This window comes from Phoenix dactylifera, chromosome 3, assembly GCF_051530095.1.
Source record: "Phoenix dactylifera cultivar Ajwa chromosome 3, Ajwa_hap1_PhDact_Kaust_v1.1, whole genome shotgun sequence".
Lineage (NCBI taxonomy): Eukaryota > Viridiplantae > Streptophyta > Magnoliopsida > Arecales > Arecaceae > Phoenix > Phoenix dactylifera.
The window spans coordinates 49,969,409-49,994,095 of NC_143192.1; the positions used below are offsets into that span (position 1 = coordinate 49,969,409).

Consider the following 24,687-nt stretch of genomic DNA (forward strand, 5'->3'; position numbering starts at 1 on the left):
TAGGTTTTCCAACTCACTATTTCTCTATGCTCTGAAATTTACATGAGTACTGCCACTTTGGCATATGATTACGGAAGGATTTAGTGTCACGTGCCAATTGTGTGTCGTCCTAGAACTGAATGCAGTGCCCTGCCATGACATTCCTCGACAGTCCAGAGTGCTTGGCATTCACTGGCAGGGCAGCATGCCAAGAAACGGCACATAGCTCCAGTGTCAGTGAAGGCACTAGCCTGGTACATATCATCTCATGCTGCATCATGCTCATTGGCACTAAAATCCATGAAATTACCATGATATATTGAATTGAAAAAACAATAATAGGAGTATAGGACACTGGCTAGTACAACCAACTCAAGACAACAAGAGTATATAAAGATTATTACAAAACTCATGATGATTGTGCCAATGGTAGTACAAGATGGAGGATTTTACCACATTCAACTCCTAATCCCGGTGCATAACCATACTGTCTAATGTCTAGACAGAGGATCAATCATCTAATGATGATGCTAAAAAAGAGGAAAATATAGAGATGTAAGTAAACATTTTGATACCCTCTTATACGTAAAATTGAAAAAAAAAAGAAGAAAGAAAGATATCTTTTCCATAATGGGTTGCAGTGGGAAAAAATAGCATGCTAGGTTAGTGGAACCAAATTTTATCAAATCCAGCTCTAACCTGGCAGGAGTCTTGTCTGTGGAACCATAAATTTGTTGTTGAACCATAGAAGTACAATACATGAAAGCCAACAGCTTACAGTACCATAACCAGATGTATTTCAAGTGGGAAGAGTGGCAGTAAATAACACGGAACAAAAAGCACCTAGTGGCATACACGATCATGAAAAAACAATGATACAAAATTAAAATCATTGCTAAATGCAATGCACTCTTTGATGTGGCTTTCAGAATTATAATGTTAAAAAAAAATGCAACACTGCTGTGATATTATAGTGTGTTGCTGTAATATAATAGTGAAAAGAAATGTACAAGTAAAAACCCACAGCACACACCAGTACAGGATGTTTATGAGACTCACTGTATAAAAAGATCCAAGATGGGATACAAAAGTAGTAGGCGATGTAATGATAGGATATGGTAATATTAGACACAGAACACAGAAGTGGCATGTATTATTACATTAACAAACACTCACTGAAGAAGAAAATACGAAAAAAGCACACCATTAATTGGCCTCTTTCTTTTTTTTTTTTACAAAGGATATATTATTGATATCCAGTCAAAAATGCCTCAGATTAAATTATCAAAACAAGATTACACTTGTTTCATAATTACCCTATTCATCGACCCCTTAGCCATGCCCGTAAAATTTCTTCAAATAATGCAGTGCCTTGCCTTTTAAGTATTTCTACTAACCCTAACTAAAAGAGCCCTCAACTGAATCGCTTTAAAAACCTGTAATAAAGCTTCTTATTTCTTAAGCTTTCCTTTTTCACCAATTGATGTTTTTCCACAAAAGACCACTTGATCTCTCTTTATTATAAACTCTTTGGTTCATCACTCTTAAATGTTCACCTAAAAGCCTCCTTCTCTGTAGCTCCAAATATTACTAAAAGCCTCCTCTCTAGTTCCAAATGTTCTTTATTGGACTGAGAGCCCAATTAACCTTGCTGCTCATCATCTATATAAATCCCCTCCAATGAGTCAAATCATTTGCAATCTTTTTCAAATATGTTTTTGTCATCTTTTATGTTTTTTGGGTACAATTATGTTTATCTGAAGCTTTGGTCTTATCACAATCATGATTTATTTGTTTCTAACCTTTCTTTAATTTTCTTGAGAAAAAGATTTACTTCTTTTCAGCTAAACTATCAAAGATAATTATAAGGTGCTTCAAATGTAATGTTTATATCTAGTTTATAAAGGGGAAGTCGACTGTAATTGCAGAGGTGACACTGCCTAAGTAGACTCAAAATTTTCAGTTCTTTTTCCTATTTTTCATTGTCCTCTATTGTTACCTCTTGGATGCAATAAACAAAAGCTCTTTCCATGCTTTACTGTAAATAAGAAAACAACAGCATTTTTATAAATATAATTTGAGCTTATATCTTTTATAGTATATTTGTTAGTGTTGCTTTGGTTCATCACAAAATTTAAATTCCAAAACAGAAAGGACACACTAAATTGCGACTGTCTTCAACAATCATCGTAATACTGAATTTGGATTTCATCACAATGTTTATCTTATTTATCAAAAAATAATGTAAACATACAGGACCAACACCCCAACTAACTTTTTTTTAACTCCCCGACCCTCGCCCTGCCTACATAACCACCTCGATGGGAAAGAATGACTTAATCCAAGTGGAACATTTTTTTTTTTAAAAAAAAAAGAGAATCACCCAGGTTGCAGGTCATTTCAATAATAACAAAAATAATAAAAAAAAGTTTCAGAGAGAATGAGAGATACAAATTTAAACTTTTAGTACAGTAGTATAGCAGACTACTACACAGAATAATATGCAGCCAATTTATGTAGTAATTCTAGGGCACTAAAAATAGATCAGATATTATCCATTTGGATCCGTTTCCATATCTGAATCTATCCGTGTAGTGCCACAAATTAAAGCATCCGACAAACATCCATATCCGTATCTGAAACAATAAAAGAACAGAGGATATGTATAAGGACACATTAATATCCAATCTGGATCCAAATATTCGATTCCATTTGCAACTATTTAGTTTCATATAGCTCTCTAAACTCAAAAAAAAATGATAACATCATATCTGTGGTCTAATCTTCTTTCCAACTGTGACATCTTTGATTTGGTGGATTGCATCCTTACTAATCAGTCTTTTAATCCAAAGTAACTTATTAGAATTAATAGGGTCCACTAAAAAAAGTCAGCTGATTAATTGGAGGGAGCAATTTTATCTTTAGTGCTTTTTGTACGATCATTTGTTTGTTTTAGAAAAAAGATAAGTTAGGAGGCTTAAATAATTGGAATGAGTTAAAAATATAAAGTGAAATAATATTTTACCCATAAAATTTAACTGCCCAATTTACATCTGCATTAATATCCATATTTGTCAATATCCGGTTTGTATCCGAACCTGTTCAATACAAATCTGAATACAAATTTTAGCATCTGATTAATATTCCTATCCGTTTCATATTTGCCAAATAGAACATAGTTATTAGATATGGCTACATAGACATCCGATCCGTTTTCGGTCAGAAGTATGTACCAAGTGCACAATATTAAACTTCATTAAGTCTTTACACACTCGAAATAACAGAAAGTGAAGACACCTTATTAAAAATATAATAAACCCCATGCTCGTGTATTAGAATCCCATCCATCTTACATGAGTGCCATCATATACAATCAAGATATGGACAACAAACACAACTGAATCATAATAAGAATCATAGGCATAAAATGAGAAAGTATCTAGAGTAATAAAAAAAATCTACCATGCATTACTAGAATATCTGAGAATAATGAGTAGAACACCTGACGACCATTGTCATCCATGGGTGTGCAGTCTACAGCAAGAAGTGTGTCAACATCATCAGCAGTTACCACATATTCCGGGACAGTGGCTCCTGGATTAGATGGTAAACTAGAAAGATGATTAGAGTAAATTGGGACATTAAATTTGTTATGCAACAACATAAATCTAATGCACAAAATACATTGAAAGCGCCCCAATGCCTACCTTCAATATACTGCCTAGTACCATCTTGAAGATGACGAACCCACTAAAAAACAATGTAAATCTTATTATAATCCAATAATAAAATTGAAGAAAAAGGAGTTGAACATCCTATAACCACGATGAGAAGTGAAAATCAAAAAATAGGAAGCCAAGTACCTGAAAGATACAAAGAGTTGTACCATTTGTTGGATAACCACATGCTCTTAATGTGTTTCCTGGTTTTGCCTCACCAATAATTTGAAATCCTTCTATACCAGGTAGAGACGCCTCACCTGCTAGAAAAAATTATTATAAATCAAGAATTATAAACATCCATGGTAATGTTAATTTAAACTTTGCATTACCTTCTGAAACAGAGGATGCTTGATTGTCATGTGGGGGAGGCATATAAAATTGGGAATCAGTCATCAATTTCCTGTATGACTCACCAGTATTATCTTCAAAAAAATTAGGAGCAGAAGTACCTCCAACCTCCCTGCATGACATAGCTCATAAGTATATAAAGAACATCAACCAAACTAGAGGAAATCCTCATAAAGTTAGCCAATGAAAAGCTGTTCCATAGAATAAATTATTCTCTACCGTAGCCTATGAAGACAGGTTCTTATTCATGTTTGTCATCTACAAGGAAAAAAAATGATGAGATCTGAAGCCAGAGTAGGCACTTTGAAGATCGATCTCTAAATATAGACATAATTGAATGTTAAGGCAACGAATCAGAAAAGGAGGCTAGGTCTTCCAGTAGAGAGGTCTATTTATGAGAGTTTGTGTTTAGCTTGATTTACCTCAGGTACTTGACAATCCCATGAACATCATTCATGATCACCTCAATTTTGGCTTTAATGAATACATATGGCCCTGAACTCGGGAAGCAGGCTCAATAAAGTAATCAAGCCAAGCTCGTCTGGTGAGCTTGACGTGGCTGGCTCACTTGAACGTGGTCCATCACACATCTAAGGAGGCTATGCATGAAAATTGCGTATCTTTTAGGAGAGGAGGGGGGGGGGGTGTGGTTGAAGACAAGATCAACCAAAGGGCATATCAGAGAAGGTGAAAGAAAAGTTTGTCATGCAATCACACACAAATATGTAAATAGTATCCTGTGCCTTTTTCAGCCTTTGTGTACAAGGTTGAGAGTATAAACATAGAAAGCAGGAATGCCTACAATAACCTCAAAAGATGTATGGTTGATGAGGTATCTATTGAACAACCTCTGCTAAAAATTAGTACGAAAGCAGGGAGAAGCAAAACAATGACTATACAAATACCTATGGTCAACAGCTTCATTCTACTAATGCAGTGAAGAAGACTGGAAAGAAGAAGCCAAGTTCCCATATAAGAAAGAATATAAGCCAAAAGACAAGTAGTTGCAACCAAAATTAAAACTATGGGCCTTGAAAACTTCAAAGCGATATGTAGAAAAATTGGCAGCCAATGTTTTATAGAGAAGACATGCTTGATACTTCAAATTAATAAGAAGTGTTTCCATTCATAAAAAAGAATGAGGTTTTATGGCCACCTTTACAAGAAATAGGAGAAGTCCAAGCAGCATCAGTCTATACTAATAAAAAATGTATCAGGGACGAAACTGCTTAAAAAGTGCATGAAGCCAAAGTAGACAAAGATACAGGATGCAGGGCACCAGTACGGGTGGCAATGGCTGAGGTCAGTCTTGTGTCAAGTTAGGACAACAACCTACAAGACCTAGGCCATACCCTACCCAAATTGGCATCGGGTCAAGACTCTTCTAGCCATACCCACACATGATCGATCCTCACAACCCAATTTGACCTATTGGACCTCTAATATAGTCTAAATAAAGAGCTACTACTAAATAAAGACCAACCACTCATAAGATTCTTACACGGTAATCCTAGTCAACTTAAAACCGTCTCAACCCAAATAGAACAACCTTATGACCCGAGTCAGGTCAAAGCTCTGACACATACTTGAGCCACTTAAAATTATGGTCAAAAAATTTGACCCATACCCAATCCAAACTGAAAAAACCCTCAGACCCCACCAAACAGAGTCAGGTTGAGTCGCATTATTAGGTGGGTTAAATTTTTGCCACCATAAGCACCACCAATTCCTAGTTAACTGAGGCAAATATATGAGTTCTAACAACAAACTTAAGAGTAGGGATCGTAGGTCAAAGAGAGGCCCAACAACAAACTTAATAAAGAGCCTGCTCAGATCAGTGGGGAAAACATGAGAGGCAATGCAAAATCGGCTCAAGTGGTCTGAAGCAATAGGGAAGAAAAACTATGGGGACATAATAGTATGTCTCACATACAATAATAGCGTGTAAAGATGCTAGAGCTAATAAATCACACTGCTGATATTGCTGCTTAACTCTTTTGCATCACCTAATGATTTTTATTATGTATTACGCCCAAAAAAGTTATTATTACAAGGATATACATACTGCAAAATAATTGATACATTTGTTGCACCATTAATTACACTAGCCAAACCTTATTCCTGTTTGATAATGTAATTTGTGAATTTGCAAGTTCCTAATACCAATCAATATGAGCAAAATTGCTATTTTGTTTGCAAATATTCAGGGGTTGGTTACAGCACTTGTAGAAGGTTGGAGTTTGCAAATTTGGTTCACTAAATTGAACTTGCGAGGCAGAATAGAGCCAAAAGAATCTTATACAAAATGTTGAAACTGGATATATTATTCAAGTTTGTTTGGTGTTTAATGTGTTCCAAAACTCTTTCTATGGAACAAAAATAAAAAAAAAAATAATGTAGTAAAAACGATGTCTAATATTTAGATGCACTGCCATGGACTTGCTTTGATTTGAGATTCATGCTGAATGTTCTATAGTACCCAAAGCATTGTTGAAAGGGCAATAACCTATTTATTGAGCATTTGAAGTCCAAGCCAAGCAAATTCACATGTATGTTCCAGACCATCAAATGTACACATGAATGCATGCATTTATAAATTTTGTCATATGTATGCATGCACTCAAAACACACATATATGTATCAATACAGGTGTAGTTGTGTAGTTGTATGGGCGGGCATGTTTTCAGGTAAGCATGCATGTTAATTTACAGACAGAAAGAAGGGTAACATAAAAGGGCATCCACAGTAAAGCAACTTGGTAAGCAGTAAATAAATGAAGATGCATCACAATGTTTTTAAAATTCATTTATCGCTTTAATGATTAAAAAGAAAAGAAGAGGAAAAAGAAGAAGAAAAGTAAATAAGCATTAAATTTTCCATTTACTGATGGTATACTAAATCTGACTAACACTACAATACTAACTTGTAAAACAGTCGATGGCAACTACCTTGGCTTGTCATTATTGGATAATGGCATGTCATAGTCTCGAATAAATCTTGACTGGTTAGATCTTGCTTCGACGTGCATATCCATTGGATAGTAATTGTATTGAGGAAAATCGTTCACTTTTGACCCCTATCATAGAATATCACTTTGTTATGTCTGCAAGTGTGCAAGAGAATTTGACAGCAATAGAACGGTACACCATGAAGACAATACCATGAATGGTTGAGAAAGTTGACTTTTTGAAGAACTTGAAGGCTGATGACCATAACTGGCTGTCAGATTACTAGGTTGATTTCCTACCAGATGGTTTATATCATCAAAACCAGCCTGCATGAAAAAAGGCAGTTGATTCAATTGACTGAAAATTCTAATCACTATCAATTACAATACTAGAGTAACTAGTCAATGATTTAACAATTTGCAATAAAAGTAGCAGCAAACCAACATACAAAGAAATGCAATGGACCTTGCATATCCATAACATATATTCTTATATTTCTAACATAAATTATACTTTAAGACCATCTTACTTGATGACAATGTTTCAGCTTGTCATTATATTAGGATTCTCCAAATTCAAATTTTAAATATGCTATTGAAAAGCAAGGTGCAGACCAAAGTACGCGGTACCGACTGTACCGACGTACCGGTGGGCATCGGTACCGATACGGTACCGAACCAAACCGAGCCGAACCGGTACTGTACCGATGGGGCTAAAAGCCAAAAAAAATAGAAGCCGGTACGGACTGGTCGGTTCGGGCCTGTGCCGGTCGGTACGGGCCGGTACGCATCGGTACGGACCGGTACAGTTCGGTACCGAAATATGTAGCTGTACCGTACCGGTAGGATCCGGTACCGGCCCGTACCGACCGGTACGGCAGACCATGGTGCATACTATTAATTTCATAATACACCTTACATTTTCACAAAGGGAATAAACAATTCATTGATTTTTGCCTGTGTTTTTCAAATTTTACCATCAGTATAGTGTAAATCCATTTTAGCATACGTGACGTATATTCAGAGAACTCTGGCTGTTGCTGTGAAATTTCAGCGCTCCTCTATCATGTCATGGACCTTGGCAACCTGCTATGGTGTCTGGAATTATTCTTTGATTTTTAATAGCCAATATTTAGTGTATAGTGCATTTCGATGTATGGTCTTTGTATAGTATGTTAGTACTTTGTGGGGTATTATCACCAATCTGAAGAGAACCTCGTACTCATGCAAATGCATACATATATACATAAAAAAGACGTATCACATACTTTCTTCATGGTATCCAATAGATCATTTTCAGCTTGGTGAGAGGACCACACAAGTAATATAACACGATATGAAGACAAATACACAAAATGCACTATATATAACACAGGCATCTAGAATCCCTCAAGTATGTGCATATGTCCGTATATTCATGCAAGTACATATATATAGACATAACACAGACATACAGATATTTTCTTGTGGGTATTCTGGAGACAAGTTTTAGCTTGGTGTGAATAAAGACACTATATATATCCTTCTCGCCCACTCAGATACTCTTAGCAACTTGACACATCACGATGTGTATGTAAAACTATTCAAGAATGTCCAATTACTCAATAACAGAAAAGGAAACCCACCAGGAAAGATTATAGTTAACTACATGGAACCGTAGACCAAACTGCATTTGAATAAAAGCAGCTTAAATAGTAAGGTACAAGCTACAGATCTCTGAAGGCACAATTATAAATAAACCCATCATAATCAATTTCCTGGTATGATGTAGACACTCCATATTTATTTCACAACTGTGATCTTGTTTAAGAATGACTTTGAGGAGATCACAAGATGGCTGACTTACATTCGCAGATCTTATCTTCCAGTGCATATGATGGTATAAACGCTGTAAACACCAACCAAAAAAGATGTCAAATATCTAAGTGCAACAATCATCATCAATTATTGTACTCATGATACAAAAGACTGAATCCAAGAATTATTAAAACAAAATTTAGTCTTACAAACAATTGGATCAAAAATTTTACAAGTCATAGTTATTTGAAATGTGAAAGATAAAGCTACACCAAATTATGGAAGAAAGTAATAAAGATTAAATGGATACTTATATTTTAAAGGAGACAGCAACAATAGATAACTTTACCTTACAAAATAAACTCTATCATAATTAGACACAATGCATGCAATCAGCAGTCCTATCTAAGGATTGAACTAGCAAAACACAGCTATGCAGGAAGGCGACTAGTTGAGACAATGGATAGAAATGTAAAAGAGTAACAGAAAAAGGTCATTTCAAATGGGAAAACAAATCATTTATCTCAAGAGTACGGGTTGACTGTATCACAGTATTGTGTAATTTCCATAAAAACATTTCATATGGTGACTGCATATTAATGTTACATAAAACATGATCCAGCTTGTGGAGTGATTGATTTGTTTCCCTAATTGATTTTGATGAATCCAAAACACTTGAGCATACTTTTTGTTATTCTAATGAATTCAACTGAGTGTTTCAGGGTAAAACATAGTTTAAAGCATTTGGATAAAGTTCAGACTTCATTTGAATCATTCTTGCATGTGCCCTGCACTCGAGTCGACTCCTGGATTTCCCAAGTCGACTCCGGCACAAAATCTGGAACTGGCACGCACCCAAGTCGACTCCGACTGAGAGTGAGTCGACTCCGATAGAAAGACAGAAGACCGGTTTTTCGATCCTGAGAGCGAGTCGACTCCGGTGCTTGGCGAGTTGACTCCAGATAATCCCGAGTCGACTCCACTGAGAACAGACAGAAAAACAGAACGTTGGATTTTCGACCCTGAGAGCGAGTCGATTCCAAAAGGTTGCGAGTCGACTCCGGTGCTTGGCGAGTCGACTCCAGATGGTCCCGAGTCGACTCCCGGAAGAAGACAGTGAAAACAGTAGAGTTGATTTTTGAGGACCTGATATCGAGTTGTATCCACTGGATCCAGAGTCGACTCCCAAGATTAGTCGAGTCGACTCCAGCGAGGCCCGAGTCGACTCCGAGGCAGATCAGTTCAAAAAGACAGAGAATCAATTTTTCGGTCTCTGAGAGCGAGACGTCTTCCGAAGATCTCGAGTCGCCTCTCAAGTCAGCCGAGTCGATTCCAAGTTAACCCGAGTCGACTCGAGGAAGAAAATCAGAAAATGGGTTATCTGGATTCCTGAGAACGAGCCGACTCCTAAGTGCCCGAGTCGTCTCCAGCTGTTGGCGAGTCGACTCCAGTTTGGTCCGAGTCGACTTCAGGACAAGGCATGCACTTTAATTCAAATTTGGAACAGTGGCCGAGTCGTCTCCAGTATAGCACGAGTCGACTCCAGTAACAGCCGAGTCGACTCCAGATCGCGCGAGTCGACTCCGATCCCAACAGATACATTGTCAGATTGTGCAGATGGGTCAGAACGGCTCCAAATCAGTCTCTAACGGCTATTTTTCAAAGGGGATCACTTAAATAGCCAAAGTGAACAGTAGTAGAATAGAAGAGAGTTATTCCATTTGAGCATTAAAGATTTTCAACTACCAAAAGCATCTCAAGAGCGAATCCAAGCAAAAGAAGGGAGTGTGCATTCAACTCAAACCAAAAAGGCTTCCTTCGCATTCAAAGCTCTACCAACTGTTCCCCATCCTCCGACTCATTCAAGAAGAAATTCAGAAATCGAGAAGCCCCACTTTCTCATCTCAAATCTGTTTGAGGGCTTCTAACTCAATCTTGTTTATATTGTTTCATATTTGCTTTTCAGAAGCTCTGCTTTTGAACTTCAAACTCTTGCTTTTTGTACTTGATTCAATCAGAGGATTGAATCAAGGGTTGTAAGGTTTGTTGGTCAGCCAAAGATAAAACCAACGGTGTAAGATTGTGGTTGGTGTACCGGAAAAAATCAACTGGGTTTGATTGTCACCCCGGAAAAACAATTGTTTGGTTCTAGTCGGTGAGTCTGTCAAAACCGACCGACTTCGTTGTGATCTCGTGAAAACAACAAGTTTGGTTGTGAGCTTGCAAAACAACCGGCTGTAATCCTAGGGATTACAGTGAACTCCCAAGTGCGGCTTGGGGAGTGGACGTAGGAGCAAGTGTTGGCTCCGAACCACTATAAACCTCTCTGTGTTTGTATTGGTCTTTGTCTCTTTCTCTCTCTTCACTCATTGCATCTAGTGATCTAACTAATCCACTTGCAATAGATTTAGTTAATCACTCACCTAATTTTTAATTGGTCAATATTTAATCAAAACCCAATTCACCCCCCTATTGGGTTGTCTCCTTGGGCAACACAGCTAATTGTAAATTTAAAAAAACGGAAGTGAATACAAAGCATAATTTTCCAGTAGGAGCAGCAACAACAAGCTTAGGCAGCTTTACTTGTGTATAGCAAGGACCAAAGAAAGCACCATATTTTAACAAATAAGGGCATGCCCTCATGATGACCATGGGGAGAGGGAGGAGAGAGAGAGAGAGATGAATATAGAAGATTAGCAGCCAAATGATTGTTACCTTAGCACCACTACCAATTGTGGAAGCATTTATCATCGGGGGTCGAATATTGAATTCAGCTAATAAGCTTAGCAATGATGAAGTGAATATATGTAGCTCTTCCTCTACAACCTAAACAAATTAGCCATTATAAAAGAATATACAAAACTATAAAAAGAATCTTATGATCCAATAAATGAATTTTGGATAAAAATAACAAAAAATGCAAGCAAAATAACAAGGTTACACATTTTTTCGTAAAAAAAATAAAGCATAGATATCAATCATATGGTATTTGATTCAGCAACTTTGTAAGCTTCGTAGAAAGAGCATGAGTTCAGGTCCTAAATCTGAACTATTCTGAATTTGAAAGCACAATGTTTTTTGCTTCCTTTGTTTAAGAGTTGTCCACTAAAATCATTTAATAATTCCGAGACAAATCAATGGTTTCTAAATCTTTTTTCATTTAATAGGCAAAATTTGCATTATCTGGTACAAAAAGTGTTGTTTTCTTGAAACCACAGATTTCAAATTAGTGCGTTAATGCGCTAAGGAGTTCTAAATACATGATCTTGTGAATCCATACCAATGTGTATGAACCAATGAGAAATAGGGTGCAGGACAAGCAACCAATATCACTGCATGAAGTGTCTCAGCTAATGAATTGAGAAGGTTAAAAGCAAGGTAGTGTTTGGCAGGGGCACAGGACTTGGAACTCCAATAGTATTTGCGAAATGGGAATAGACTTGAAATAGGCCATATGCCCAGTAAAACCACCTTATGCCATTTTTAGGCGTAGGCTATTCCAAGTTCATCTTGGGCCCTATTTGGGAGAGTTGTTGGCAGTAGAGCTTTTGGAAGTAGAGCTGTTGGAAGCAGAGCTATCTGAAGTAGAGCTTTTATAAAAAGTTGTATATTGTTTGGTAACTATATTTTTAAAGTGTTGTGGCACTTTAACATGTGTTTGGTAAACAAACTGAGAAAGTACTTTTGGTATGACAAAATGACCATAACGGACATTACATAGTATCATACAACAGAGTATAATAAAATATAATATGTATTAATACATAAATATATGATATAGTATAACATTACTGCAATGTAATATAATATTATTATAATATAGTACTATAACATTGCATACTATAGCATAATAATTTAATATAATATTAAATTATTTGATATAACATAACATAGTATTATGATATAATGTGATATAATGTCATATAATATTATATTTATAGTATAATATAATAATAAAGATATAAAATATTATAATTATTAGCATAAATTAATTTTTTATAATATAATATAATATTAAATTATTTAACATAACATATTAATGCATTATGATAGAACGTAATATAATATTATATTTATAGTATAATACAATAATAAAGATATAAAATATTATAATTATTAGTGCAATTAATTTTTCAGAATTATAAAGAGATATTTTGTGTGATTGTTATATTTTATCACGGGTATTTTGATTAAAAAAATAGCTTTCCGACGGAGCCTAAAAGTGCTTTTTTAAAAAGCTCCAAAATGGAACTTCTCCTAAAAAGTTGTTTTTAGTTTTCTGAAAAAGCTAAAACAGCTTTCTGAAATTTTTACCAAATACTCTTTTTTACCGAAAAGTGCTTTTGGAGGGCCAAAAAGTGCTTTTTGGCCCTCCAAAAGCTCTCTCAAACGGGTCCTTGGAATAGAATTATGCCCACTTTTCATGCCCATTTCACCCCTTTAAATTGTATCTCTGAATTTAGATATACATTATAATTATATTATGTAAATATTATAACATGGCAATCAATATTATAATTATAATAATAGTATAATATATATATATTGTTACTAAGATAAAATATTATCATTTTTTGCTATTATAACAAAAATATAATATTATTGTCTTGTATGATAATATATAATATACATGATATTAATGTATTACAATGTGTTATAATAATTATTATGATATTATCATAATATAATAATCTATAACATTATTGTACCATTATAGTAAGTATTCAATATTCTGTATACAATTATAAAATCAGTATTTTAGTTAAAAAATTAATATTAAAATAATTCTAATATTACATAACATTGTATTGTATTATAATATTCTACTATCATATTTTATATCACAATGTGTTATAATAATTATTATGATATTATCATAATATAATAATCTATAACATTATTGTACCATTATAGTAAGTATTCAATATTCTGTACACAATTATAAAATCAGTATTATAGTTAAAACAATAATATTAAAATAATTCTAATATTACATAATATTGTATTGTATTATAATATTCTATTATCATATTTTTTATATAATATTTTATTAATATAATAGCTTTGATATTACTATTGAATGATTATAAATCTCTAATAAATTTATATATTAGATAATAATTATATTATATTGATATAATATTATTATAATATATTGTTGAATTTTTATGTTTCAAACTAGTTACAATAATTCTTTAAGATTAATGTCATAATATCATTATATAGAATTCAAATGGTGTATTATAGCATTATATGTAGACCATGTTGATATAATAAAATAATATATATTATTATAGCATAATTATTATATTATTATTATCGATAGTATTTAAAATACTAATATCATAATGCCATATAATATATTTTATCTATCATACATTTCACTAAATAATATACTATACTGTAATATTATAATATTACATTATTATAATAAGTAATATATAATATTACTCCTTAATATGGATATTATATTTAAGATATTAATATTATTATATGATATATGCTATAAAATTATATTATTATAATATATTATATTATTCTTTAATATTAATATTGTATTTAAAATAATAATATTATTGGGTGAATTATCTATAACAGTCCAAGGCTGCATTTCAGAAAAATTGGACAGTTTATTGAAATTTTCAGCTTATTGCAAAAATTTTGGAGAAAGAAAAAGCATCTGGCATAAGCGCTTAGTGTAACTGTCCTTATCCCATTTTTCTTATACTCCTATCAAACGGCACCCAACAGAATAAGACAGGCATCCACATGCTGAGTCCAAAGTCATGATAACAAGACCAGCTGAAGGGAAGAAAATCATGACCCTTATGAGCATGATTATTTCAATGCCAGTTAAGTGGCTCTAAACCTCATAGCAAAATTAGCCATGATTTATTGAAATGGATGGACACAAAGAATTCAAAGATAGAATCGATAACCACTTTAAACTGGAACCACAGAATCAGCACAAGTCAATCTGGTTGTAATATCTATTATTAACAATTTTAGATGCTGGATATGGTGCTTATGAATTACAAAGAAAATCTTAATGAAACCATCATGGAAAATTGTCAACAATAAATGTTCAGTAATTGTAGAACCATGTAACATGCTAGCCACACCAAAAGCTAACTCATAATGATACAATTTTGGCAAAAGAAATTCATTTCCCTGAGAGATCTCAATTAATGTCACAACGTCATTCTGGGTGTAACATCTATTATTAACAATTTACAAATTCTGGGTGAAAGAAATCATTTCCCCGAGAGATCTCAACTAACATAACAACACAGATCAATCAGTCAATCAGGAGATAGAGATGCTGTTCAGAACATATTACTATTTTTTCTTTTGGTAGACCAGACCACACACAGATTATCTACATTGAGAACAACAGAACCTTGAAAAGTAGGACAATAACCAAAAATTCTAAATCAAGAATCACTATATTCACAAAAAGCTAGATAGTCAGATTGAACATGTAAAGATGTTCAAAAGAATCCCATGATTTGTATGTTTCAGAAAGGGAAAAACTGATTATTCTAGAACATCACAAACTTACCAGGCATTTTGGAAGACTACTATATGCGTAGCAGGTCTTTAAGCTATAATTTACAATCAGGAACAGGATAAATACTAACTACATCAAGTTTGTTATGTCAGTTTTAAGGCATATGGTTTACTAAGTTCTTTCCTTCCTAGTTTCAGAAATTATTTGAGTTTTTGAATGGAACGGTAGAGATTTTTTACTCTTTCATACTTACAGTTTCCCTTAGCAAAAATTATGGGATTTTTCTCCTGCATTCCGTCATGTAATATCAGATTTTGTTGCAATGTTTAATGATGTTTCCAGCATGAGTGTTGCACAGGAAATATGCAAGTTCACCATGGACCTAACGAAGTAAAACACTCCTCAAACAGTTGGCAGATGAGGAGGATATGATTATCCATGTTTTAGAAAGCCAAACACTAGAAGAGTTCTGACCATCCAGACCAGACAAGATATGACTGGGCCAACAACACAAGCTAGGAACAGAAACTATCTATGCTACAACCAACAAAATGCACACTCTGATAATGTATAAAATTAACAATAAGCATACCAATTGTCAAATGCATCAAACTTTTTTAATAAATAAAATTCAAGCTCAATCGAATGGTGAGAGAAAAGCTTTATGAAAGAAGAGGTTCCTCCTCCTTGTATGTATAGTGGATGGCCAAACCATGCCATAACCTCTACTAGACTAATTTTCCTCCTTTCTTGGCTTATAAACTTGATTTAAGAATCTCAAATCATCAATTTCAACTCAAAGAAGCTTGCTCAACCAAAATGAGCTCAAGAAAGTGGATAAAGGAAGAGTTTTCTCTCATCATGTCAATGCTCTCCCAAGTCACCATTATATATTGAACCAATAATTAGTATGCCGTCATCAAATTGATGATTAGTATCTTGATTCTTGAAAATACTTAAAATAGTCTCATGGTTCATTAAATGCAATGTTTTGGGGAATAAATAAATGCGACTTTCAGTCCTTAAGATGATACAAAAGCTTAGGCATTAGAAATGTTCTAGCACTTGATTATGTTTCCACAAGTCACTAACTCTACCAGCATTCTTCCTGTCATATGATTCAGTAATTTAAGCCTGCAATTCATCTGAGAGATGTATTCTAATACTACGTGAAAAAGCTTGCAAAAAGAATTCACTGAAGATCTGATAAAAGAGAACCATATTTTTCAGTTCCTTATTCATAGTTATCATAAAACCATGACGTACTGTCACATCTGGTACATTTCATTTGCCTATATGTCAATAACAAGATGCCTTGGGGCAGACTTGCTGTATTAATTTAGAGACGAAATCAGTCCAATACTACTTATTCCATTATTTGATTAACATCTATTAGTTTAACAAACAAGAATTGATCAAAGAATAGTTACAGGTAACAACTGAAACTTAAGATAAACAACTTTTTATTGAATGAAAGAGACGGAATAGTGCAAAAGATATTTGTGTTACAGTTCAGACTGCATATGTGTATCTGCTTGAAATGTACTGAGATACCATACTTTTAGATCATTTGCTAGTCTTAAATTCTCTTCAAGACAATTTTTCTTCTTAGTCAGCTCTTTCACGGTACTCGATATGGCATCATCCTGTTTCTCATCAAGTTCCTGTTGCACAATGTATATATGTTAGTTCCATAAAAGAAACATATATAAATGACTTCCCAATCAAGATATATCAATTCAACGAGTACAAACCATCCGCAACTCAGATAGCTTTCTCTCTAAAATGTGCTTCTCATTCAGTAACTGAAGCTCCTAAAAGCCACAAGAATCACATAGTTTAGTTGAGCACTTAACATTAGAAGAAACTGGAAGATTGTTATGGTCCAATCATCATGCCAAAGGGTTATGAGATCTGTACTTTTACAAAGGCATCAGCAACTTGCTTGCGAAGTAGCAGGATCTCTTCTTCCTGTGATCGGGATCTATAGTAAAGTTCCTGCAGAAAAATTGAATTAAGCAAATCATTTTGAAGCGCTAGTTATTCAAGAATAAATTACAAGATTATAGAATAACCTAATATAGTCTTCGAATACAATTCTCTAGCACCATTACCATGATCTCTGGGTCCAATAAATGCTTATTAAATTCATCTCCTCTTGATTTCCCTGGACCAGAAGCTCTTTGGATTTGATGCCTATGAAAAAACCAGTTGTTTGCTAAAACAATAACATGTCTGATATTTGGTTGATTGTGTAGATCTTGTAAATTTAATATCATGGATATAGAGCAAAATTGAGCAAAAATAGATTTAATTTTGTAAAAAAAAATTAAAAAAAAAAAGAAAAAAAAACTCGACTCTTTACTGAGTATGACCTGATTAAAGAATCAGAGGTTGGAATCCCAAATCCAGCATCACCATTTCCAAGCACATTGCTAGTACCAGATGGCATCAGATCAGGTGATATAAGTTCATTTGGTGCTCGTCGGTCTGCATTAACCGCATTTCGTTGCACTTCAAAAGGGTCACGCATATTCCCTTGAATTATTTAACTGAAAGACAAGTTATTTCTGTCAGACAATATCAGTAAAAAGTGGAGGAACAGTAGAAGTGTAGAACTATAACAGAAACCATGCTCCTCCTTTTAAAGTATTGTAAAATTGTTGACCACCAATAACAAAACCTTATATGATCTGAATAAAAATCATAATTTTTTCAACTTGTCAAGCATGGATACATGCCGAAAACATTGGTCTTTCATACTGTTAATGTGTCATATCATATTTTCATTGAGAAACTTAGTATAGTGTTTACATCCATTTTCAATTGAAGCGTGGATGTACAAGAGCCTCGAGCTCGACTCCATTCAAAATACTCAAGCTCGAAACTCGACTCGAGATTGATCAAGCCTTAATATCCAAGCTCAAACTTGACTCGATAAAAAAAAAGAAGCAATACTCAAGATCAACTCGACTCGACTCAGATATCAATCGAGCTATGCTCAAGCTCGAGTTCAAGCTTAAATTCGATCATTAATCATAATTAAAAAAATATAGTTAAAATACAAAATAAAAGGCAAGGAGCGGTCTATATATTATAATCCAAAAGGATGGTTAAATATTGTATTCAAAAATATTAAATTAATAATATGTATTATAAGTAAAATATAATATTATTAAAAATATATATATACTCGACTAGGCTGTAAGCCGGGTATTTTGCTACTTGAGCTCGACCTAAAAAATGATTCAAGCTACTCCAGCTCGGTAATAGTTGAGTCGAGATGAACTTAGACCTGAGTTGAGCTTGAGCAGCTCGCAAGCTACTCAGCTCATTTGCACCCCTACCAATACTTACACGATAACTTATCGAACCCCTGTACTGGCACATTGTACAGATGGTGTCCCAACTCCAATATTGTACCATGTGTTGATAAGGGAACATTACCACACCATATCATACTGGTTAGATTACCGATGCAAGGCTCAATACTGAGAGCTAAAATACTGCTCCAAAAACCATGAACTTCGAGCTGACTACTAGGAAGATAAGCTTATTATCTCAATTTTTAAGAACTAAACAAGTAACAACTAAGCTATGATCAAAATAATTTACAATTTAAAAATATAATATAGAATTTGAAAGTACAAGGTAAAATGACATATAGATTACTTGATCCATTGGGGGAGGATTAATCATTGGGTTTTACCTACTCCATCAGCCTAATACTGCAAGTTAAAGTAGCATCTTAAGTAATTACCCACCTTCCAAGTTAATAGGGTTAATGCCATGGGCGCTCTTAATATTTTCCCAAAGAGTAAATATTTTTCTAAGATGTTATTCTTATACATTTAAATATAGAATTTTTTGCATAAATACCCTTCTAAAAATTCAAATTTGTGTGAATACCTTCTTAAAATTTATATTTATTTTTATACCCTCATAAAACGCTGTTTTTGCACAAATGCCCCTAACATAACAGTTCTTCTAACACCGTTAATAAAAACTATATTTATTTTAATTAAAAATAAATAAAATAAAATATTGAAATTACGTTTTTGTCCTTCATCACGATCATCTTATAAATATTTATTTTTGCATACCTACCCATTAAGGGTATTTTAGTTATTTTAATTTAAAACTGTTAATTTTTTAACGGTATTAGATAATGTGGGTATATATGCAAAAATAAGGATAAAAAAGGGTAGAATAGCAAAACAAGTGTTTTACGAGGGTATACATGCAAATATTAATTTTGGAAGGGTATTCATACAAAATTTGATATTTAGGAGGGTGTCCATGCAAAAAAACTCTTAAGTATAATTAGGGGTTGCAGTTTTGACCTAGACCCTTTTACCAAATCTGATCCAAGTCATAGCTGACCAATCTAACCTGACCCATTCATTCCATGAGTTGGATATGGATTGGTCTTGCCTGACCAACAAATGGGTCAGGTTAGGTTCAAGTTAATGAGTCCTAACCCTTTTGAGTCATTGTGCCTAGCCCAGATATCTGGCTCACTTATTACTTTGAGTAAGAAGAAATTAGCTAATACATGATGAAGTTAGCTGCAGACAAGCATTCTAATCATCTGAGAATCATGAAAAAATACTGAGAAGCAAAAGGAACAGATTGAGATAAGCAGCCTTCCTACTCATCTATGGAGATGGTTTTGCTCCAACCTGCATAAATCTAATTGTCAGAGTAGAACTCTAGTGGGGGAAACCACTGATGCATTACTAGGAAACTAAGATTCTGAGAGCAGAAAAGCCTCATTTAAAAATCAGTAGCATTAGTAATGAGATCCTTAAAGAGATCCATATGTATGATGAGAAGGGAACTCAATGTTTATGTATCACACAAAACAAACTTGATGGATCAGCAAATGCAAATTTGCTTTTCCTAGAGCAAATGCTTTAAGAATTCAGAATGTTCTAAATCATTAAACAACCACACATATTCTACAGATCATAGCGGTGCATACCAAATCCAGTTTAGTAACCACAAACAGGCTATTAACCCTCTGACAGAAAGGTGACCAGGTGACTTCAGGCGACTTCAGGTGGTAAAAACCATCGTTTAGCTTTTTTAACTGAGATTGAGAAGAATCAAACAAAAGGATAGAATACATTAACTGCGGGTGTTATATATGAGTTGGCCTCATTTATAATTTCCTAGCAGTACCATGGAAATGATCACCTGCCTAACCATATGCAAGAAGCAAAGGTACAAGGATATCAGTGCAGCTACACTAAAGACATTGTAAAAAAAAAAAGGTACAGAAAAGATCTCCACATTTCAAAGATCATCAAGGCAAAAGCCTTCAGTAAGTTCACATTAATTACAAGAACTATATGCTTGAATTATGAAAAGGCAAAGCTTCTCTGTCTCCTACTGCAGTCTGGTAGACTGTTGTAATCATAGTAACACTATTATCAACACTGCTCAAAGTTTTTTAAAAAACTGAAATTTTTTGTTCATTAGCCGAGAGATTCTTCAAGCTACTCCTCCATAATAATCAAATTGGTCAAAAAAAATAAATGATTTACAGATGGTACAAAATTATTTGTTGATTAATTCAAGGAAAAACCATAGACTGCAAGTTAATGAGCCTATATCTTGCTCTTGGTGTTGGTGGTGCAGCTAGTGTTTACTGTCATTTCCTGGCCATGTTTGGTTTTAAATGAATTTATAAAAAATCACATGATCTTTTTTATTTTTACAATATAAAAATAGAAAACTTAAAATCTGGATCCTTTGAAAACTTCTGGCATTCCATCCACATTGGGTTCCAAATTTCAAATATCTACACCTACCCGACTTGCACCTTAACACTGAACTTGTGACTGTGAACTAAGCCCAACTGTACAAACAAGACAATAGACTGAAGGTAGTCAACTGCTACATAATAAGGCCTCTTGCCTCCTTGGCCCAGTACCAACAAATGTTTACAATTGATTAAGGAAATGGAGAAGAAATGCATACACCATCCCCTTAAAGCCTACTTTACTAAGCATCTATCAAATGTATAAACCCAACTTCCACTTTTCAATGGTTTGATAAGCATCAAAACAACCCAAGAGAGTCGAACAAATGTTACAAGAAGTCAATGCAATTAGGGAGCATGATTTCATCACAGAATTTTGATTACAAATGGATAAAGAAAAAGAATTCAAATATAAATAAAAGGAAAGTACAGTAAAAGGTTTAGTGTTTTAACCTAGCAAGTCCGATACATCATAAATTCAACTAATAAAAGGAAAGTGGCGTACAAGGTATGATGTTTTAACCTAGCAAATCTGGTACACATCAACATTCAGTTTCAACCGTGCAGTCAAAGCAAACCGCGTTCCTTTCCTGCAGTTTAAAAGTAGTGTAGCATCAGCTTATAAGAGAACAATAAATTCATAAGTTCAACTCAGAAACTAATAAATGAACAGGTCCGGTCATTTGATAAACTAAAGAACAACGAGACAATGAGAACTTGTTGTCAATGAATTCTGGATGGATCTGCCATCCTTCCATCAAAACAAAAAACGAAAAAGAAATGAAAAAGAAAAGAAAAGGAAAGGAAAAGAAACTTCTGGTTGCATTGATGCTGGACAATCCTAAAGAAACCCTATCCGATAGCTCGATCTTGAAATCAAGAATTCAATCAAAGTAACTGAGAAATCAACAATTCCATATTATACCCTAAGAGCTGAAACTGGTATAGCCATTAAAACAACTAAAGAACACCAAGATTTGATATTAACTAATCAATAACGATCTCATTCCGGGAGCCTTCAAACTCGAAACAACAAAAAGAAACCCGAATTCACACCTTATTATTAAAATCAAGAACCCGGAGCAGAACCAGAGCTGGAAGCCCAATCTCTAATTCATTAAAGCAAGAATCCAAGTTATAGCATGCAAATCAACCACAAACCATATGGAAAAAAAGTAAAAGAAAGCGAAATATCTAAATTCTCCCAAAGAAAAAGAAGAGGAAAACCTAACCCCTCCCAGAAAACGGCGCGAAAGAAGCCAAATTTTCTCAAGAAAAAAAACAACAACGAGAACCCTAGATTTCCGAAAAGATGGAAGAGAGAGGATGTCGTAGAGCAAGAATCTTCCGAGGATGTTGTAATCGCACCTCTTTTTCAGGGATCGGGGCCTCGATGGCAGAAGGGAAATCGAGAAGGAAAGAAATAGAAAGAGAAGAATAGGAGTAAAAGATTTGTACTTCTCGCCACCACCGCTAAATTCTTGATTCGGTCACCGTTTTACCTCCACCGACCGTACTGCTCGCCAGACGCGTTTTATATCGTTTGTGCAGTCCATCTTGTGGGTGCCTTGGTTTCGTTTGCATCTCACAGGATTTAAAATTAAATAAATAAATAAATTATTAGGAAAAAGAAAATTCTTTCCAGAACGCGTGCCTTCCCTGGTCAACATTCATCGTGACCTTCTAAATTTCTGTTCCCACTCAGGTTCCTCTTCTTCTTTTGCATATGACGTGTTTCACGCCAACAGCCGGTACACCGACTATGATTGTGGGGCCCGTCCATCTCCTCTATCTTCCAAATACAAGCAGCATAATACAGAATAATTTAGTTTTTTTATACACTACACCTTTGGCAAAAAGGTTACACAAAATAAAAAAAATATAAGACCACTGAGTTTAAAAAAATTCTTGAGTAGCAAATGAGGTGATCTAGTCAATAACTTGGTTCGTCTTCTGTAGGACATGCTTGATCTGCATAGCATGGCACTCCTGCAGCATTCGTCGTGAGGGCTTATTTAAAAAAGGAGGTTTTATAAGAGTGATCATAAGATAAACGTTATATTTAAGATATTGTCCAAGTGAAATGGATGTCCGAGGGGATGAAAGGAAGCGGCAGCAATGCGAGAGAAGTCAGGGATGGGTGTTCATCAAGGCAGGCATACGGTTAAGAAGAGGGGGTGGGCAAGGATGAGTGCTCTGGATGAGGCTAAGTAGAGTGACGTGGGCATGGAGGAGGGCAGCGCAACGTCCAGTAAACGGAAAGAGGATGATGGCGTTCGTCAAAGTGCTGATATTTTGAAGCGGGGCCAAGGGAGAGGGAGACCTGACCCCAAAGGAGGAGAAGACGGGGGAGGGAAGGTAGGGGCGAGCATCTGCGAGTGAGTCTTGGAGGAAATGAAGTGTCAGCCAGCTACTTTCCTCTCGGTCAAGCTCTTTTTCTCGACAGCTTACTTTCCTCTAATCCATTTAAAGTTGATTCTTCCATAGCTGGCACGAGGGAGAATTTTTGAGGACTCGTTATCCATGCATCCCTAGTCTTGTTCGAGGACCTACTCGTGGATTTCAAAGGAGATATTAGTCCAGCCTTCATGGTTCCAAGCTGCTTTGAATCAGAGGAGGCACTGGCACATCAATGATAAAAAGTAAATACCTACTTATACTGTATATAATGAATATAGATAACTATATATATAGCCTAAATTGTTTGTGTATGCCTTGGTGACCTAGACAATAAACATAATTGTGCACTAAGAAAAGATATTTATATCGAGTAAATAGTAAGTGTACGCCGAGCATCGGATTCAATGTGCCCAAAAATATAAGTGTGTATCGAGTAGCTTATCATGTGTATCGAATACTATGTATGCATCAGAGTGTTGTACCTAGTCTTCTTGTTAAAGAAATTTGTACTAATAGACACTGCGGGTATAGTTGATCAGAATATGAGTATTGCCAAAAACAAGTCCGTGGATGTTCCTGAATGGTGGGTCAAACAAAAAGTTACATCCTTGGAAAAGGCATACAACTCATTATATGCTATGTGTGCATCATTTATTAAAAATGTGTTAGCAATGCATGTGTGTTGATTTGTGTCTACTGGACTTTTGAGCTCTCAAATGCACTGATAAAAGCCTCCAAAAATCCTCCTCAAAGACTCACCACCACCATCATATCTCCTTCTTTCCCTCCTAGCCTAATACAACATGCGGCACGTTCTAGCAAACATAGCCACCATCTTCGTTAGGGGGCATTTGGTAACCCCAACAAGATCACCACGGTGATCTAAGATCCCCGGTGATCCGAATACTAGGATGATTTGATCCCCAGTGATCTAACATCACTGTGTTTGGTTGGCCATGGTCCAGTGATTAAAAATCCCTGAGTATCCATGAGTAACTTGTTTGGTATGGTACGGGGATCCATGATCACCGACCACATAATATCACAAATACCCCCGATATATCTTAGTTAGATTTTTATGTGTTTTTAATTCTCATGAATAAAAATATAAGTCAATATGCTAATTCCTATAATAGCTCCATAATTTTTTCACTTATAGCCCTTAATAAGTTTCTTTTGCTTACTCCCCTATAAAAAAATTCTTTTTGATTCTTTG

General features: G+C 34.8%; 1 protein-coding gene across 32 annotated transcripts in view; it reads right to left on the minus strand.

Annotated features, from left to right (window-relative positions):
• LOC103711776 (uncharacterized) overlaps positions 1-22,759 on the minus strand; it is a 33,162-nt gene extending 10,403 nt beyond the window's left edge. The window contains exons 1-16 of one of the 32 annotated variants that reach the window (XM_088718856.2): positions 22,440-22,723; positions 21,595-21,661; positions 20,289-20,396; positions 17,680-17,856; positions 17,419-17,500; positions 17,225-17,302; positions 17,059-17,118; positions 16,864-16,968; positions 11,509-11,619; positions 8,843-8,884; positions 7,210-7,323; positions 6,998-7,125; positions 4,031-4,161; positions 3,843-3,958; positions 3,687-3,729; positions 3,482-3,573 (exon numbers count right to left, since the gene is read on the minus strand). In XM_088718856.2, coding sequence (XP_088574982.2) covers positions 3,482-3,573; positions 3,687-3,729; positions 3,843-3,958; positions 4,031-4,161; positions 6,998-7,125; positions 7,210-7,323; positions 8,843-8,884; positions 11,509-11,619; positions 16,864-16,968; positions 17,059-17,118; positions 17,225-17,302; positions 17,419-17,500; positions 17,680-17,837 — 1,260 coding nt within the window. In that variant the 5' untranslated portion in view covers positions 17,838-17,856; positions 20,289-20,396; positions 21,595-21,661; positions 22,440-22,723. Of the gene's footprint in view, positions 1-3,481; positions 3,574-3,686; positions 3,730-3,842; positions 3,962-4,030; positions 4,162-6,997; positions 7,126-7,209; positions 7,324-8,842; positions 8,885-11,508; positions 11,620-16,863; positions 16,969-17,058; positions 17,119-17,224; positions 17,303-17,418; positions 17,501-17,679; positions 17,857-20,288; positions 20,397-21,576; positions 21,662-22,439 lie in introns of those variants that run through there. The other 31 variants (XR_015976574.2, XR_015976573.2, XR_005508335.3 and 28 more) reach the window with 31 other exon arrangements.
• Positions 22,760-24,687: the final 1,928 nt, after the last annotated feature.